This window comes from Mycena indigotica (assembly GCF_014461135.1).
Source record: "Mycena indigotica strain 171206Taipei chromosome Unknown Mind.scaff0004, whole genome shotgun sequence".
Lineage (NCBI taxonomy): Eukaryota > Fungi > Basidiomycota > Agaricomycetes > Agaricales > Mycenaceae > Mycena > Mycena indigotica.
Genome location: NW_023503003.1, coordinates 1,586,573 through 1,604,001, shown reverse-complemented (window position 1 = coordinate 1,604,001; position 17,429 = coordinate 1,586,573). Strand labels below are relative to the sequence as shown.

Genomic DNA, 17,429 nt, shown 5'->3' with positions numbered 1-17,429 from the left:
TCTTCGTTGAGCCACGAACCAAATGGATATTGCGTGTACTCCGGGATGACGCTCGGGTGTCCCCAGGGCCAACGATGCCCTTTAGAAGGGTCTATTTGCATTCTCAGAGTTTTTGGTGTCGTGTCGTGCGTGAATCTAGAGATAAGTCGTAGTGTGATTTAGAGTACTGTGTGTAACACCTTAGTAACACCTGGGAGTCCAAATTTATTTCCGTCTCCTCGGGATGCATTTCATTGCGGTAGGCGCCAAATAACGGTGGATTAAACACAGTATACAAAAGCCAGAATCTATTTTTTCCTGACCAATCAAGTCAATAAAGAGGCTAGTCTTATTTTGCAATGAACGCACCCAAACTTAAATCGCTTCTTCGTTGGCGAAAACTCCCCCAATTTGTGACCCACCATGTCTTGAGTGACCATTACCGGTACATAGTCGCGGCCGTTGTGAACAAGGAATCGAATGCTGCGCCGTCATTCTAGTCAAATGAATGCACGGGGAGAGTAGGCCCACGTACCCGACAAAGGTGGGCAAGATAGTGCACGCGCGTGCTTTGGTTTGGATTGGGACGTGGTTCTCCAGGGCCTCGCGGAGGTTAGGAAACGCAACGAAGTACGGTCCTGAATATCGTTGGTTCAGTTGCGAAAGTAATGCCATTGGAAGGTTACTGACCCTTCCATGCGGAGCGACCCGATAGTAAGAGCTGGGTGGGTCGCATCCAGCGCGCTCAAGAAAACTTGGTCGTGGTCGAAGTGCTGACAAAGCGCGGGACGGTCACGCGGATCAGCACTTGACTCCGGACCGCCACGAAAGTCAGGATGCCCTTCGATCTCTCAACGCTCTCCCTCTACCCAGCAACTCCAGAACAGACCTTAGAGGCGCGTTGCAGGACACACAATGAATGGGGCCGTGGCTTAACGCTCGAAGAACATCTCACCCGCGACACAGCACAAGAGCGATTTGAATGTTCCATCGATGGGCGGTTTATGACCTGGTGTGCTTGTCGAATCCATCCAAGTACAGATGCTAACTGCTCGTGAGGGTACTCGCCCCCCGGGACAATCCGACTACGCTTGACTTCAAATGTGCCTGCGAGACGTGAGTTGTTTTCCTTACCCGACGGTAAGACAACTTGTGGGCCAGGTTTCAACGTATTGGCACTGTCTATAGCCCTGCTCTCGGCGCCACTGAAGACGTCGCGGGCTATGGCATTGCGTCGGTCTTCACCCCACAAGACAGACGCGGGCAGGGCTTTGCGACTCATATGATGAGCCTGTTGCATTGGGTCCTCGCGGACGAAACTCTGCTTCCAACGAGCGATTTCCCCATCGCCAAATGGGGCGCCCCACCAATCCAGGTTTCCGGCCTCCGGAATGCCAGATTCAGTACACTGTGGAGTGATGTGGGCGACTTTTACACGAGATGCGGGGCAGTTTCGTCAACTGGAGGAGGCTGGGTGGTCAGAGGGCAATCTACGGCGGTCTGGGATGTCAAATCAAGTGCCATATCTGACAATACAGACTCAGACTGGGTATGGCTCGACGATTCTGGCGTTGCGGAATTATGGGACGAAGATACCAAAACGATCAACCATTCTTTAGCGGCGCGCTCATCCCCTTCCTTCTCATTTCATCCCTCGCGGGGTGTCGCCGCCTTCCAGGCCCGTCGCCTCGATATGTACAATGCGAGGCTCGCGAACCCACCTGACATCTGGGGCGTAACTTCAAGTGATCACACGACATACGCAACATGGGCCATTGACCCGCGGCCTCCCGCAAAGCGCCAGCTCGTAACGCGTCTTCAGGCAGAAGCACACACCCTACCAGCATTACTGGAAAAGATGTTCCAGATTGCGCGGAAGAACGGTGTCCAGTTAATCGAAGTGTGGGGGTTGTCGAAGGACATGGAGGAAGTTGTAAGAACGCTTGGCGCACGGGTTTTTGAGCGAGATGAGCATCTTCCCGCGTTTAAGTGGTACGGGAAGGAGTCCGAGGATAAAGTGTCGTGGGCGTTCAATGAACGGTGTGTTAGCTGGAAAGCAATATCCTTGACGCTGGTCTCAATTTCTTATGCAGGTTTTGCTGGTGCTGAATGTAGTCATACATACATAATGCAGTGGAAAATTCGAGTTCCATTTTTGTGACGAGGGTGCGTCAATACAAGCAGAAGAAGATCGAAATAGCTATAGTACAGAGTCCCCTCGAAGATGTAAGCCGACCCAGCCAATTCCAATTCCACTTATGGTGGGGGTCCAAAGAGAGAGAGAAAAAATCCGAAATGCGATGCGATAAGGTAGTATGTAGGTGGGTCTATTGGTGGTGTGTCGATAATGATAGCTTCTGCGGCGCGGTTCAGTGGGGATGAAAAGGATTTTGGTGGAAGAAAAACGCACAGTAGACCATAGCATAGGGCATAGACATATAATGGGATGCAGAGGGTGCTTAAGCGACGACACAACTGCCGCTGGAGCCGGTGCTGCTGTCCTCATCGACAGTTGGTAGTTGCTCGACGTCCTCGATTTGGGACGGAGTGGTTGGTACGATGGTGGCGAAAGCGTCCATGTATGCAACGATAGGTGACAGGTGGGATGCAAGGGTGTCGCGAGAAGGGAGAGCTGGAGTGGGGCGGGCAGATGTCGCTTGTCCGTTAGTGGGCTCGTCAAGCCCTTAAATACAGGCCGTGAGCGGCAGCATGTGAACGAGCAGCAAGCTTTTTTGTCTCGCTTGCCAACCAGGTAGTAGGCACAATAGACGAGGATCGGCGCCAACAATAAGAGGGGCAAGCATCTCGGACCGGCGAGTATTAGCTGAGCGATGCTGAGAGCCGTGGGGGATTCCCGCGTTATTGTTCTCCGGACTGCAAAGAGCTCCCGGACCGACGCATGGCGCACCAGATCAGCGGCCGTTATTGTTCAACAGCACCAATCGGACGTGACCCAGCGCAAGTCGAAGCAAAGTTGAGGCGAGTTCGATCGTTGAGACTGAAGTTGTCCGACACGTAGAGTACAGCATCACGTGTTTGATTGAGACTTGCCAACACGCCACGCGATACCCAGGGAGACACTGGGGATGCAAACCGACCTTTCTAGGCGCTATCCATGGCCATGGGCGCACCTGAACGTCAGCGCAGAGTACGCGTTCCCGCGGCATCCTGTTGATTCGTGGCTCGACGAAGAGTGGAAGAAGGAGGACGATAACTCTGCTGATTATAGCCCGGCGTGGCCTGACAACTCTGTGACTAGCCCCGCCTCCTCTGAAGACGATGATAGTAGCACTGTGACTACGGACGACGACTCAACATCACAAGTGAGTGATGCGGAACCCCGCGACATTGCTTTGTACAACACACGCTGGGCTTGGCCACCTCTCCCGACCATGTCATCCCTAGAAGAGCAGGAGAAGCGAGATGACTTACCGCGCCTTGTTGCATTACTGGAAGAACACGAACGAAACGCAGCCGCATGCTATGATGTGGACGAGACTGTCAGCGTGATCACGCGGTTTTACCAGCTGCTCGTTGACATGGGACACCTGGATGCCGAGGACCTTGTCTACCCGCCACACACTCACCCACCAATTATGTAACGTCACCCGCGCCTTACAGCTAGGATATGACGAGCAAGTCGTCCAGCTCATGCAAAAACTGCCCTACCTCAAATGGACCGTCGCCCACGACGAGAAGAAATATATCCTCGGCCGAACGGCATTCGTAAACTACACTAACGAAGAAGACCTCAAGGAAGGTCGCCGGCCATACCCGTACTGTTACATGGACAATGCTGTTGACCTTGATCCGTGGTTGTTGCCGTTGATGCTCCCATGGCGAGATGGTTGGCTAGTGCTGCTCGACACCCGCCTCGGCGCTATACGCGCGTTTGCCCCCGACAGCTTCTACCGGCCCGAGATGGTCGAGTTCCTTCGCCACGGCCCGCGACCTACAGACCCCGATCAGGACCCGCATTCGTGGCGCCGCGTGCCAACCGTCCCCGTCATGCACTACTTCAACACCCTCATTAGGGTATATCGCTCTCTGGAACGGCTCCCCATCATCAACCCTGACAGGAACGACCCTGCAGAGACACGCTACATCCCCCCACATCAGGATTCATGGCTTTCACAAAAGGTACGCGCTCAATAGCAGGACTAAACATTCACACTGACGTCCGCTTAAAGGAGTGGAAACTGCAATCAACGCTGCTTGATCTCTACAGAGAATGCGGATGGCCAGACGCCTGGCGGCGCACTGAATTTCTCGTCAAATGGAGGGTCAAAAAGGCTGAAATAGATGCCTGGGCACGCGAATAGATGGAGGCCGAAGCGGCATGATATCATAGAAGGTACTTAACATGGCTATGCGCACAATGTTTTTAAAAGCCCATTCATTAGCCCCATGTCCTCCTCCAAACTCGCCACAGAATCCGGTGAATACTCCTCTGCAAGAAGACAACGGTTTCTTTTACGAGGACCCTTTTCAGCGATGATCGCTTCGTATTGTTGCGAAAACTGGGGAAACATGGATGTCATACCGGCCTTATAGGCAGCTAGGCCGAGTCGGGGTCGCTGAATGACATCTCGGACTTCGCTCAGTGCATTTTTCTTCTTTAGCAAGGCATCCGCAAAGGCCCATTGGTCGTCTGTCAGTCGCTGACGAGCTTGGCTATATGCGATCCGAACGTCGGGCGACTCGGAGTCACGATGTTGACCGGCCGGGCGGAAGCGCAGCATTCGGACAACTGAATGACAGTAGCAGTGCGTATCTGAGTGGATTGATGCACGAGGAAAACTTACGCGTCGTGTCCCGATATCCTCTAGAATTTCTCCTTTCAGTCCGGGTCATATCATTCTCGGCACCCTCGACAATGAGGCTATTGAGGTCTGAAAACAAATCAGCTTATTAGTTGATCACGGACACAACACTCACGTTGCAGAGTAATGTCGCACGCTTCGAGCTCTTCTATCACTCTCCGTTTCGCCAGTCGGCGCTGCAAGACCTCAATTCGTCTCTTTACTATCATGGCATGCGCCGCGGATGTTTTGAGGCGTTTTGAGCGTTCTTGCGCTACTTGCTGGTGCTGATCTTGGAGAGTTTTGCGCAGATCTGCGGCGTCTTTCATTAGGGCGGCCCTCTGGGCTGCCAACTGCTCCTTAAATGACATATATTCGTCTTGAATTTGTCTATGCCCCGTTAGCAAGACTACAAGCATATTGCCATGAAGTACAACAAACATTAGAGACGCACGGTAGTTTTGTACTCGATGCGCCGCCGATGGTATGGGCTCAAGTTCAAGGTCTTTAAAGTTGGGAGAAGTCCCCACTCTAGACACAGATGTGTCTGGGTTCATTAACATGGCGGCCAGCCTGAGAGGGAGGAATGAGACTCAGAACAAGTCACCAATACATTTCTACTATTTCCGACGCTCTCCGCTCATTCTGTATGAATACTAGACATTTCACTAATGGGAAACTGGTGCCCCTTCTCACTGGCACACCAGAGGCTGTCGTAATTATCAAACTTGTGCCGTGAGGCCATCACTTTCAAACCAACATGTAACTTTGACCCCAAACTTGAATAGTATTCGCCGACGTGTGTATAACCTCCCTCCTTCTTTGAAGTCCTCCAACTTGGACGCTATCGTAGGCTTACTATTACTGGCGAATGGACCTGGCCTACCAAGCCTCGTGACGACCTGCTGAGGGGTCGCCCAGGTCGTCGCCTGGATCGAGATAGGCGAGCCTTGAATAGCAGGCCGCCTGCATTTGCTCCTGTCCCCAGTGTTGCCGATGTTGCTGCTTCCTAGCTTAAACTCGTCGATAGAACCTGTTCGAAGTCTTGATGGTGGAGATTCAAATAGTACAGTGGGTATTGTATTGACAGCGAAATGAGAGGGAGTCGGCTGCGTATGACGGGTGGTCAGTAAAGCTGGTTATCAAAGTGAAGGTGACAACACACACCAGATCACGGAGTAAGCCCAATGCTCGATAGAAGTAAAAGAGCGATGATGAACGAGGGTAGGTATATTCTTTCAGCATGATTGTTCTGTTTGGTCGAGAGAGTCGATGGTGGCGCGCAACTGACGCTCGCAGCACCTTTCTCCAATGCACAGTTCCCAAATGACTGGTTGTTGGCCGGGAGGAAGACATTGGTGTACGGGCAACCCGATGTCTGATCCGTAGAGTCCTGTGTCGGGGAGCTCCCTACGGACGTGCAACAAGGCGCAAGAACGGTGGAGATATGTGCCGAATCGACAGTACATCCTGCATCGAACAACGTGAAAATTTATATTCGGGCATCGGTCCATAACGCACCATTCGGGAAGACAGAAAAGTCGTCTCTGGTAAGCAGTCCGAGATTGGAGGCGGATTGTGCCATGCTTCAGGTTGCGGGGGCGAGATAGGGCAAAAAAGAGTGCAGCAGTGGCCAAGGAGGGCGGTAAGTGGCAGCAGAGAGCTACGCGATATTAAAGGTTTTTTGCGATGTTCCGTAAAGAACGCCTGAGCTCCATCGTTGCCATGTTGCTGAAGAAGGTTGACATGTGTTGTGGAGCCCTGAGCGCTGAGGATGTGGAGTGGTGCCGATTTTACAGAGGCCGGAGTGCGCCGCGGATATACAGGGATATACGCGTGTAATTATATGTTCGTTGAAGACAAAGAATATCGAAGGCTTCCGGCGACAATTTGGCGACAATGCAAGTGGTTTTTCAAGTCGCGGTCACAGTTGTCACACGCCTTCTTCTTTCAGTCCTCAATCGAAATGCTAGATGTGCACCGCACCTCTAAGTTGCAATAAGTTGAACGTCGACCTATTTCTAGGGCTCCATAAACTCCGCACGGATCGTTGAAACAGAGCAAATCTTGATTATTCATCCTGCAATTGAAGTTGCTATCGAAAATGTACTTCAACCACCACTCGCTCTCTCCAATTGCTGACGGCTATAGGCCCGAAAAGAACGCACACTTCCGAGTCTAGACGACCTGCCTCGAGAAACAGAGCTCCTTGAAACGCTTCGAGGCAACGTGGAATCGTGGCAGTCATCTATTGCAGCTGTGGTCAATCAGGATGTCCCTCCATTGACGAGTCTGCAGCACGAGTTGGCTCTCTGGGAATGCTATGGGCGTGAGCTCAGCGCACTGTGTGGGCAACTATGCAACCGCGAAGATGTGTTGCTTGTCGCTGAATGGTTCCAGAAGACCAGGGATGAACTGGTCATCCTCGATTTGTTACGGAATACTGGCTTACAAGAGCACCTCGAGCGGACTCATAAATTCACTGATTTCCTCACTGGCGTGGAATGCTTGCTTTGCGAACTTTGTTCTGCGACAAATCTAGCTGCATTGAACCATGTTGTCGATCAAATCTTCCCCTTCGTCTACAAAACCGTGCGACGGGTCCCATACCCCAACCGCCGCTCCTTGCCGCTCATCAACGAAATTTCCCGCGAGTTCAATACGCAGCTCGCTCGCATTCTGTCGGGGCTCAGTCTCATAGATGTTCCCTACACCACTTGCGAGAATCATTTTGTGGATGCCGCCACGGTGTTTGAGACTTGGAGAAAGCACTGCCGCGAATTCAGCTGTGTTGCCAGGGAGGTGGGGCGTCGGCGCGCGGAGAGGTTTATCCCAATCAAGGTGGTGACTCCCCATTATGTGCTGCAAGAGCGGGTCAGAGAGTTCCAGGAGCTGCGACACAAACATGCGCGGTTGGAGGAGCTGCCCCAATCCGGAGACGCCTACGAAGTGTTCAAGACCGTAGAACTTGTCGATATTTCACCTGAAGGTCAAGTTGCATGGGAGATGGCCAAGCATTTGTACTCTGAAAAGATTCAAAGCGTTAATTAGAGAGAGCCTATGCCTTGATTGACCAAGTGAGAACTTGTGTTTGCCTCATGCTTTGCTACTTTAGCGCGATACAACTCCCTCCAGTCCCCCTCCTTCTTTAATACCCGATCCAGCCATCCAGCCCGTCTCGCAAATCTCTCCATGTCACGGCCATTGTAATAGTTGTGCCCTCCTCGCGGGTGTATCGGTGGTTTCTCGTCTTCTTCATCGGAAGTTGCATGGAAGAGCGAGTATTCGCTGTAGCCATCGGGTACATGATAAAGACGACCATGAAGAAAATAGTACGGTCGTTGGCAGTAGTGTCGATAGCCAAAGCTCATTGGGGGGAGAGACGGAACGCCTGTAAGATGTCATAAAAAGTTGGTGTTGAGATGGATTGATTACCGTCATTGTACATCTTGACGGAGTACTCCTCAATCGAATCATCCCCATGTTTTTGTCGCCATTGTTTGATGAGCTCTTGCCAGTACTGCACCAAGTCTTTGGTGCCTGACCGAGGACCCCCGAATCCGACATATCGGATCCGTATTTCCTGAAGAGGCAGTAGAGAATCGTCACGCAACAGTTCCAGCAAGAAGAGCTGTGAGACTGCAGCGCCCATACTGTGTCCCGTGATAACCAGCTCTTGCACGTCATGTTGCGCGATCCCGTTCCGCACTCCTTCAAGTGCCAGGTGTTTCATGCCTTTGTACAGTTGCCAGAATCCCGTGTGGACATATCCGTGCTTTGATTTATGTCGATGCATGAGCGCTCTCAAATCGTAAATTGCCTGCGTTGCGGAAGAAGTCCCTGCGGTCGCCAGCACGAGTTGTTTCGATTCCGAGCGGTAGGCAATGTAGCCTGGGAGATTCGCCGCGGAGCCAACAAATGAGGTTATGAGCACTGTGTCGCGGATGTAGTTATAGCCTTCTAAAGGCATAGTTGGCTCCAGCAACGCGTTAAGGTTGTCGAAAAGGAACTTTGCGGGGAGTTCAGTTTGTAGGGCATACACTATTTCTGCGAATTGTCCTATATAAGAGTCAGCAAGCCGAACCGATGGAGGGAAAGTCCGGCGCACCAATGTCTGAGATATACTGCTGAACCGCAGGCGTAACCAGATCGCCCGAGGTTAAAGTATATGGTGCGTAGGTTGAAAGGACGCTTGCAATCCAGCGGAAGTTCATAAGCTTCTCTGACCGGTACATGATCTTTTGGTCGTCCGTGAGCGCGAGTTTGGTGGTCCTTGAAGTCTGGGAGAAGGCCGACATCGTAGTCGGGAGCAAATGTGATCAAGCCGCTGATGTCATTGCATTTACGCGGGCTATGATCCGCCGCGGCCTGCAAATCTTGTGGAAGAACTAAGAACTTCAAGAGAAATAAAAGTGCTGATATACTTGAGTTAGTGCAGCAATGAAATCAGTAACGAGCCACAACCCGAGTATTATTTGACAATAACGCACCTGAACTTACTGCCGGCGAAAACACTAGTACTTCGATTCGTACCCACTCCATCCTCAGTGGCCATCGACGCATTACTGACACGTAGTCGCGCCATTCAAGTTGTGAACAAACAATATTTTGCTGCTCGATCTTGAGGAGCATTCAAGTTGGAAGCAAACTAAGTATCTGCTCATCGTGGCAGAATAGTGCGCGCCCGTTTTGTCTTGAGGCGGGATGTAGTCCTCGCTAACGCCTCGCAGAGCCTCGCGGAGGTCCAGAAATGCAACAAAGTGCGGTTCTGAATAAGTATAACTAGCGTTGAGTTACGAATCGGAACACGAATAGTAAGTACACTAAGATGCTACTCACCGTTCGAAACTCGGAGCGACCGGCCAATAGTCGTGGTTTGGACCGCATTCACCGAGTATTCAACGCCAATGATCAAGTAGCTGCTCAAGTTGTGCTCAAGGGAAGGAAGTGTCAGCCACCGACTGACAAATCGTTGCTTCAATTCAAACCACCACCATAGATGCCATTTGATGATCTCTCCGTCTTCTCCTTGTACCTGGCAACTACTGCACAAACCTTAGAAGCTCGTCGAAGGACGCACCACGAATGGGGCCGTGGTTTAACTCTCGATGACCACCTTTCTCGGGAGGCTGACCAAGCACTACTCGAATGTTCACTTGAAGCTCGTCTTGCTACATGGTGCGCTGACTCCCTTCGTGTTCTGCATGTCGAGAATGAACTCCAAAGGGTTCTAGCTCCCCGGGATAATCCAACTACTCTCGACTTTAAATGTGCTTGTAAGACGTGAGTTCGCTTTCATCGCGATGCATTGACACAACTTTGCTCCAGATTCAAAAGAAATGGTCTTGTTTTCAACCCCTCCCTGGGCGCCATAGAGGAAGTCATATGCTATGGAATCGCCTCCGTTTACACTCCACCAGAGAACCGTGGTCATGGATTTGCGGGCCACATGATGAGCCTCCTACATTGGGTGCTTGGGGATGAACATTTTCTGTCGAATCATGACTTTCCTATCTCCAAGTGGGGAGAGCCGCCAGTTGCTGCTTCTGGGTTTCGAAATGGCCGCTTCAGCGCGCTGTGGAGCGACGTCGGAAACTGTTACTCCAAATGTGGGCCTCTTTCATCCACCGGAGGAGGTTGGGTAGTCCGAGGCACTTCTACTACAACGTGGGATGTTCGACCAGATTCCGCTCCTGAAGCCGGAGGCTTAGACTGGGTGTGGCTTGACGACTCTGGTGTTTCAAAGCTATGGCAGAGCGATACCCAAAGCATTCGCCGTTCTCTATCAACAAACAGTCGTCTGGCGTTTGCTTTCCAGCCTTCACACGGTGTCGCCTCCTATCCATCTCGTCGCCTCAGCATATACACGGAACGTCTAGCGAACCCACCAGTGACCTGGGGTGTTGCCTCAACAGACTGCGAAACGTATACTACTTGGTCAATTGATCCACGACCTCCCGGGCCTCTTCGCCTCATTGTCACGCGACTTCGGGCGGACATACGCAACCTGGGGCCGCTGGTACACAAACTGTTCGAGCTTGCGCTCCAGCATACCGTGACGCAGATTGAGATCTGGGGACTGTCTTTGGAAATGGAGGAGGCTGCGAAGAAACTTGGCGCGAAAGTACAGCAACGAGTGGCACATCTCCCCGCCTTTAAGTGGTACGGGGCAGAGTCAGAGTCAGAGATAACATGGGCATTCAATGAACAGTATGAATACCCGTACTCGACGAACTCAGCAACTGATGTGATTATAGCTTTTGTTGGTGTTGATTGTGTGCAGCCTCTCATTTCGCAGATTTCACTCCAAGCTCATTAGAACGAGGCTTCGGGGGATTATACTAGACTTCATTCATTTATTCATCTATTTATGTGGCGATACTCTCTTCATTTGTTCCGAAACGAGATCATCTTTTGTTTGTCACCCTTGCCATCAATCAACAATTTTGGCGAGAACCTTCAAGTTCCTCCGTCGTTGTCCACCATGGCGCGGCCCAGGGAGCCCCTACGGCTGAATATCCCCCCACAACAACAAGCCGCCCCATTCATGGCGCCGCCTCTGTTTTCTCCTGCACTCCCAACTGCTCTGCAGGGAGGGATGTTTCCCCTCCGAACCCCAATGCAGGCTGCTTTCTTCGCCCCAGCAATGCCAGGTGCCCCTGCTCGACCCACACACCGAGGCAGCGCCAGCATTGCCGCATTCACTCCCTCCGCAATGCAGCCTACATTTCCCATGCATGGTCACTTTCCAAGACCTTCGCTGCTGGGTGGCCAGCAGTCTTTCCCTCCTCCTTTACCTGGCCAGGGCCCTCCCTTCCCTGGAAGGAATAGACGACAACCCAGTATAGGTGGGCCCCCGAAGGCAGTTCTAGGAGGTCCAGCCAGAAAGCTCAGCCCACTCCCACCTGTCGCTGACGCTCCGGCGGCGGCGGCGCCTCCAGTCAAGCAGAAAAAGAGCATTGTCAAGCTGCCCAAGGAAACTCCGAAAGATGACGACGGAAACTTGCTCGAAAAACCGCACTGGGCACGCAGGCCATTAGATGAACCATTCGTCTACCAAGACGTTGATGTCGTTGAAGCGGAGCTTACCAGCGCTGAATGCTATCCTCCGGATAACTGGAGACTCGATATACCTCCTACAATCGACGTTTTCCTCCCGGGAAAGGTGCGTTGTATCTTTGCCAACTTTTTCGCCCCTTTGCTGACTTCTTATAGCGAGCGTGGCAAGAGATCAAAAAGCGCGAAATTGACGAAAAACTTGAAAAGCTAGGTGTCGAGCGGTCAGCAAGCACACAGAGTGCTCTTAGCCATGGGCCGCACGCTCGCGCCGCCTCGGTCAGTCTCCACTCCCCATTTTCTCCACGTGTTCAGAATTAACACAAAGGCAGATCTCTTCTCCAGCCGACCCTGCTCTTCTGTTCTTCAAGTTGAACAAACTGCAGCAAGCCCAAGCCACAGGCTCTCTCGCACCTTCCACCATCAATTCCTCTTCGACTTCCCCACAGCCGCCATTTGCCGGTCTTTCACCATCCCCCCGCTTACAACCTCCAAGATTTATGAATCGTCACGGCTACAGCATGTCTCTTGCGCAACCGCCGACGTATACCAATGTACCGACGAGCAATCCGTTTGGGCCAGATGCATTATTGCCGGCGGACCAAGACTCGGACGACGACGATGTGCCCCTTGCGCAAATTCACGCACCACAAGGACGAGTTCCGATGTCCATGTCGTCACTTACGGCACCTAGAGCTACTTCTCGACCAGAAAGCAGGGACAGCAGACCCGATTTCATGCGCGGGTTCGGGTTGGATGCTACCGAAGAGGAGGATGAAACGGAGGCGGAGGACAGCTTTGTCACTAACGATCAGGCAGAACAAACTGACGACGAGGACGGCGATGATGGTGTACAAACCGCTCGTCATTCGCGCCATGTTTCAAGGCTTTCGGCGGCGTTATCGCTGCAGTCTGTTGGCGGCATTGTGGGCAATAATATTAATGGCGGACGGATACATGAGCGGATTGATGTAGAGCCAATTGCATCTGGAGATGAGTCACAGGATATGGAATTAGACCAGGAGGTTGACGTTGACGAATGGACGGGTTCTGACGACGGTGGTCATCAGTATCAGGCTGCAGAGTCTTCTGAGGACGAGGTCAGTGTCCAATAGAACCTGAATCTTTTTCTGACCATTCTTATAGAGTTTGGGCGACTTTTCGAACCCCTCAGATGAGGAGCGGGCTCGGCAAGAGCGGGTTGAACGGCGTTTACAACGACGGGACATGAGATTGGCTGACCAACCGAGACGGGTTCCTCACTTCCCTCGTCCGCCCGACAATACAATCATTCGACGTCTCGACGACGACATGATTTCCAATCCAAGCGAGGAAGAGGCGATGCATCAATACTACACCAGCTCACCTGCTCGTCGACCATCTCAAGGTCTTTCTCTCCCGCCACATTCTCGAGCGACTTCGGGCAACTTCACAACACATGATCCCGCCCAAGCGCATTCTCGTCTTCCTTCCGACAACCTGCAGTCCTACGCCTTAAACCCGCATGCAAAGCCGTTTGTCTTTGCTGCTCCTGTTTCGCCATTTGTCTTTGGCGCGCCTGCTCCTCCGAAAGCGCCGTTGATCACACACTCTCGGCTGCCTTCATTGGGGACTTCGCTGAACCCTACTGCGATGGAGTTCAAGCCTTCATTTGCCTTGAATACCGCCGCCCCCGAGTTCAAGCCTGGCGCATTCACATTCAAGCCACCAGCAGGAGTGCCGCATGTTGCCTTCCCCGAGCCCCAGCCTCTCATCCAAGAGCAGCCAACAGCGGAATCAACACCGTTCAAAACACAAGGCCGAGAAAAGCGACAACGTCTCAGTATCGCTTCTGATTCCGAAGAAGACAATGCCCCTGTTGATCAAGAAGAGGACCAGCAGAGTGTGGATAACATGACTTCGTTCAAGTTCCCGTCCAATAACCCGTCACCCGAAAAGCGGCTCAATATACCGCTCAATCCTGAGGCAGACACATTCAGGTTCGGCGGAGCCATCGGAAACGTACCCTTATTGCCATCCTTGATGCCACTCAGCCCTGGGACAGAAGAGGCAGATATGGCCAAGATTGACATGCCGGTGCCAGAACATCTCGTTCTCCCCACGGGTCGAACCAAACGGGCGCCAATACCGTTGGACTTCACCCATGGCGCGTCGCCAAGCTTGCAACTTGACTTTAGGTCGAGCACAACTGTTCCCGCTGGCCTCTTCAAAGCCGCCGCGAACGGAAACGGGAATGCCAGCAGTGGAGATGAGAGGACAAGGAGAACAGTTCGCTCCAGGCTCAGTTCGCGCGAGTTCATGGATAGTCTGCACAGTTCTCGTTCGCGGCCGCATTCCCAGAGACCATCATTGGACGATTTGAATGTTCCCCCCATCTCGGTCTCGCGCAAGATTTCACGAAGTCGGTTGGCGGACACGAGTGCTGGCCCCGCAGATGATGTTTTTACTGCCACAGCCTCTGTTCGCCGACCCGTCCTGGGATCTCATGGAAGAAAACGCTCTTCGTTGCCCGATCCTTTGCGGGACGCGACAAACTCATCTGTTTCGGACGAGGATGAGTCGGTTGCTCTGGATCTGACAACGCGATTGGAGGTTCACCATTACGAACAACGGTTAGAAGCTCTGCTTGACGAGAAACTGGATTCCATCAAACGGGACCTACTCAGGTCAATTACCGCCAAGAGCGGCTCGAACGCGGAGGCGATGATGGCCGAGGTGGTCCAACTTTTGCGTTCCCGTCAGGAGAATAGTCAGCTCGATGCGCGTGGCGAGCTTGACTTCGAGCTCATCAAGGACATTGTGCAATCAGGCCATGCAGAGTCACGTGCGCTTCTTCAGCGGGAGTTGGCGCAAATTTCAATGCGAGGAGATGCAGGAGCTGGAGTAGCGATCGGACCTATGATGCAAGAGTTGAACAACCGCACTATCGACGCCGTTGTCGAGTCGATACACGAGCTTTCGGTTCGTTTGGAGGCTATCTCAGTTGGTGCTCCTGCAAGGGAACGCGATTCGATGGTCGATGCGCTGATGTCAGCGCTGTCTCCGACGCTCAACGCGTTGCATCCAGAGTCTGTCGACTACGACTATTTAACAGACAAGTTGACGCAAGCAGTCAAGCCTCATATTTCTCAACTCATCGACCTTGCTTCGGATAAACGCGAGACGGCTGGACTGATCATTGAGAGGATACTACCCCTACTTCCTTCCAACGGCTCCAACAACAGCGCGGTAGACACGGATGCAATTGCCCGACAACTCACATCCGAAGTTCGCAAAGCCATTGCCCCTATTGACGCGTTCGAGATCAAGGAGCAAGTCGCAGATCTTGTGGTTGAGCGATTGGACTCGCGACTTGCGGTCAGAGACAGGACGTTTGGCCCCGATATCATGGCAAGCAAGGTTGCGGACGGTGTGTCCAGGTTGATGCAGCCTTTGGACCAGTTGTCATCTCTTGTCGAGAGCCACAAATCTTTGGCTTCACAACAAGCCGCAATTGCGTCTAGTCACAAGGAGGTTGCAGATGCTGTCTCCGGTCTCCCCAAGACGATATCTGACGCGCTGGAGTCGATGAAGGCAGCGACAGCAGCCACCGCCAATGGTCACGTGCACCCACACTCAGAACCGTCCAACGAGCATGTCATCGCTATCAAGACAATCGTTGACAACCTTGCTGGTGGACAGAAGTCCCTTGGCTCGAATGCTCGCGAGCTTCTTGCCTTGCAAAAGGAAGTTCTTGAACAAGTCGCTGCGTTACCCGAAACACTTGCTGCTGCTACCAACATCTTACACGGAGCCCATGCAGAATTTGCGTTGACGAGAGATGCGAACAAGCGCGAGATGGACGAGCTGAGGCGGAACAACACCGAGTTCCAGGTACAGATGGCCAAAGCGAGGGGCGCCCATGGACAAGTGCGTGTGGAGAAGGAGGTGGTTGTGGAGAAGCTGTCGATTGTGGAAGGAGACCGAGATCGGATGCGGGCGCAACTCAAGGAGGCTCAAGTAGAGGCTGCGGAGACGGCTGCGACGTTGAGTGTGGTCGAAGCACGAAACGTGGAACTGGAAGATGCGTTGGCAAAGGCATTGGCAAGGCTGCAAGCCAGCGATGCGACACATCAAGCCAACCAAGAGAGAATCCAAGAACTGGAGAAAGGGACTAGGGAAGTTTCGAGCGAGAGAGCGACTTTGAAAGCCAAGGTGTGTTTTTTTTCATGCTGTTTCGCTGGGTTGACTTTATTCGTCTAGGCTGATGCGCTGGAGCTTCAAGTCACATTTGCGGCACGGGACAAGGAATCCGCATTACAGTCGCTTGCGTCGCTGCAAAAACAACACGACCAGCTTGCGTCTCAGCAAAGTCATTGGGATGATCTCCGACACGCATCTGCCCAAATCGAAATGCTCACAAGTCTCATCGGACAAGCGGACAACGAGGAGCTGAAGGAGCTACGGGTGATTCGGGATCGCAGCAAGGTGCTTGAGGGCGAACATGCTGCCCTGCTTAAGCGGTTCAGGGACCAAGAGTCCAAGATTGCAAGCAGCGATAAAGCTGCTTTGGCTGCTAGACAGAGTCTAGCGCAAGCCCAACAACGGGCTGGAGAGTGGGAGAGACGGGCCAAAGAATACGAGGGCCAACTGGAGATGACGAAGACGAAACTTGATCAGGCGGAACAGACGCATACGAGGTTGGATACCGACTTCTCGCTGCTGAAGTTGCAGCTCGACGAGAGGGAAGCAGACGAGCGACTAACCAAGGTTTGTTGATTTGAGTTGTGTTCGGGCACCCACTAATTTGTTTATCAGGACCGCGAGAACAAGCTCCGCGACCAGATTAACACTCTGGAGACGAGGCTCAATCAGCAACAAATTGAGCTTGAGCGGAGTCGTGCAAAGACTCCGACGAAAGCAGCGCCAAGCCCCTATCGTAATGGGACTTCGCGTCGACCAGATTCACGAGCAAGCACCGTCTATCCCAGTCGACCGTCTTCGCCGAGCGCAAGTGCTCGTAGTGCGACACCGCCCGGCCAGCAGTCTGTGTGGGACTCGATGCATGCTCCGCGGGGTTTTAACTCGACGAGCGCGAGTATTCATGCGACTAGCACGCCCACACCGGCTGGGCGATACGGCGCTCTTAACAACAACCTTCGTCGTCCAACTGCACCCCCAAAGACCTCCAACTCGTACTCGCGGTATCCAAAAGCATCGCCCGCGGCTGCCGCGCGGACAGTTGCGCCGCCCTCGCCGACGCCAAGCACTGTCTCGCTCGCGCCAACGCAAGGCGCAGATGGCTGGTGGTCTTAATCCCCAAAATGGCTCCATTCCTGGGGTCGCTTGTCTTGTTTATTCTCGGCTCTGTTTTCTGCTATGCGACAACTCATCTGGATCTCTATGCATTTACTCCTAGTTCTTATATTACGTGCAATTTACAATTATCTATTTAGCATCCTGTCGTAGTCACCTCTCGCCCTCCCCACAACACCTACATTCCTTATTTTTGCTACTTCCAATACCCCCCAGCAGAGCTGATCCTACCAGGAGCCTCTCTTTGTATATACGGAATTCCAATGGATCTGCATAGAAAAGCTGACTTGCGCTGGG

The 17,429-nt window shown here is 52.6% G+C and overlaps 8 protein-coding genes across 8 annotated transcripts; 5 read left to right on the top strand and 3 right to left on the bottom strand.

Moving 5' to 3' along the window:
• Nucleotides 1-287: 287 nt before the first annotated feature.
• Nucleotides 288-715, bottom strand: MIND_00429400 (Mitochondrial 37S ribosomal protein; the record flags this gene model as incomplete). The annotated part of the gene is made up of 4 exons (XM_037361109.1): nucleotides 288-297; nucleotides 349-462; nucleotides 515-617; nucleotides 670-715. 4 exons carry the CDS (start codon nucleotides 713-715, stop codon nucleotides 288-290), a joined length of 273 nt encoding a protein of 90 aa, XP_037221401.1.
• Nucleotides 716-815: 100 nt separating this feature from the next.
• On the top strand, nucleotides 816-2,088 carry MIND_00429300 (uncharacterized protein; the record flags this gene model as incomplete). The annotated part of the gene is made up of 4 exons (XM_037361108.1): nucleotides 816-991; nucleotides 1,039-1,095; nucleotides 1,141-2,019; nucleotides 2,073-2,088. 4 exons carry the CDS (start codon nucleotides 816-818, stop codon nucleotides 2,086-2,088), a joined length of 1,128 nt encoding a protein of 375 aa, XP_037221400.1.
• A 1,443-nt stretch (nucleotides 2,089-3,531) lies between these two features.
• MIND_00429200 (SWIM-type domain-containing protein) lies at nucleotides 3,532-4,301 on the top strand (the record flags this gene model as incomplete). Its single annotated transcript, XM_037361107.1, has 2 exons — nucleotides 3,532-4,119; nucleotides 4,170-4,301. 2 exons carry the CDS (start codon nucleotides 3,532-3,534, stop codon nucleotides 4,299-4,301), a joined length of 720 nt encoding a protein of 239 aa, XP_037221399.1.
• A 45-nt stretch (nucleotides 4,302-4,346) lies between these two features.
• On the bottom strand, nucleotides 4,347-6,137 carry MIND_00429100 (uncharacterized protein; the record flags this gene model as incomplete). The annotated part of the gene is made up of 6 exons (XM_037361106.1): nucleotides 4,347-4,729; nucleotides 4,785-4,871; nucleotides 4,918-5,171; nucleotides 5,223-5,328; nucleotides 5,668-5,890; nucleotides 5,949-6,137. The coding sequence occupies 6 exons, from the start codon at nucleotides 6,135-6,137 to the stop codon at nucleotides 4,347-4,349; spliced, it is 1,242 nt and encodes a 413-aa protein (XP_037221398.1).
• Nucleotides 6,138-6,729: 592 nt separating this feature from the next.
• Nucleotides 6,730-7,832, top strand: MIND_00429000 (Dynein heavy chain; the record flags this gene model as incomplete). The annotated part of the gene is made up of 3 exons (XM_037361105.1): nucleotides 6,730-6,756; nucleotides 6,807-6,887; nucleotides 6,933-7,832. Exons 1-3 carry the CDS (start codon nucleotides 6,748-6,750, stop codon nucleotides 7,830-7,832), a joined length of 990 nt encoding a protein of 329 aa, XP_037221397.1. The 5' UTR covers nucleotides 6,730-6,747.
• Nucleotides 7,618-9,079, bottom strand: MIND_00428900 (Triacylglycerol lipase; the record flags this gene model as incomplete). The annotated part of the gene is made up of 6 exons (XM_037361104.1): nucleotides 7,618-7,643; nucleotides 7,687-7,723; nucleotides 7,765-7,806; nucleotides 7,856-8,172; nucleotides 8,217-8,840; nucleotides 8,890-9,079. The coding sequence occupies 6 exons, from the start codon at nucleotides 9,077-9,079 to the stop codon at nucleotides 7,618-7,620; spliced, it is 1,236 nt and encodes a 411-aa protein (XP_037221396.1).
• A 701-nt stretch (nucleotides 9,080-9,780) lies between these two features.
• MIND_00428800 (uncharacterized protein) lies at nucleotides 9,781-11,054 on the top strand (the record flags this gene model as incomplete). Its single annotated transcript, XM_037361103.1, has 4 exons — nucleotides 9,890-9,959; nucleotides 10,016-10,064; nucleotides 10,110-10,991; nucleotides 11,039-11,054. 4 exons carry the CDS (start codon nucleotides 9,890-9,892, stop codon nucleotides 11,052-11,054), a joined length of 1,017 nt encoding a protein of 338 aa, XP_037221395.1.
• A 97-nt stretch (nucleotides 11,055-11,151) lies between these two features.
• Nucleotides 11,152-17,132, top strand: MIND_00428700 (uncharacterized protein; the record flags this gene model as incomplete). The annotated part of the gene is made up of 6 exons (XM_037361102.1): nucleotides 11,152-11,946; nucleotides 11,997-12,116; nucleotides 12,170-12,937; nucleotides 12,984-16,031; nucleotides 16,080-16,586; nucleotides 16,635-17,132. 6 exons carry the CDS (start codon nucleotides 11,152-11,154, stop codon nucleotides 17,130-17,132), a joined length of 5,736 nt encoding a protein of 1,911 aa, XP_037221394.1.
• Between the last annotated feature and the right edge of the window lie 297 nt (nucleotides 17,133-17,429).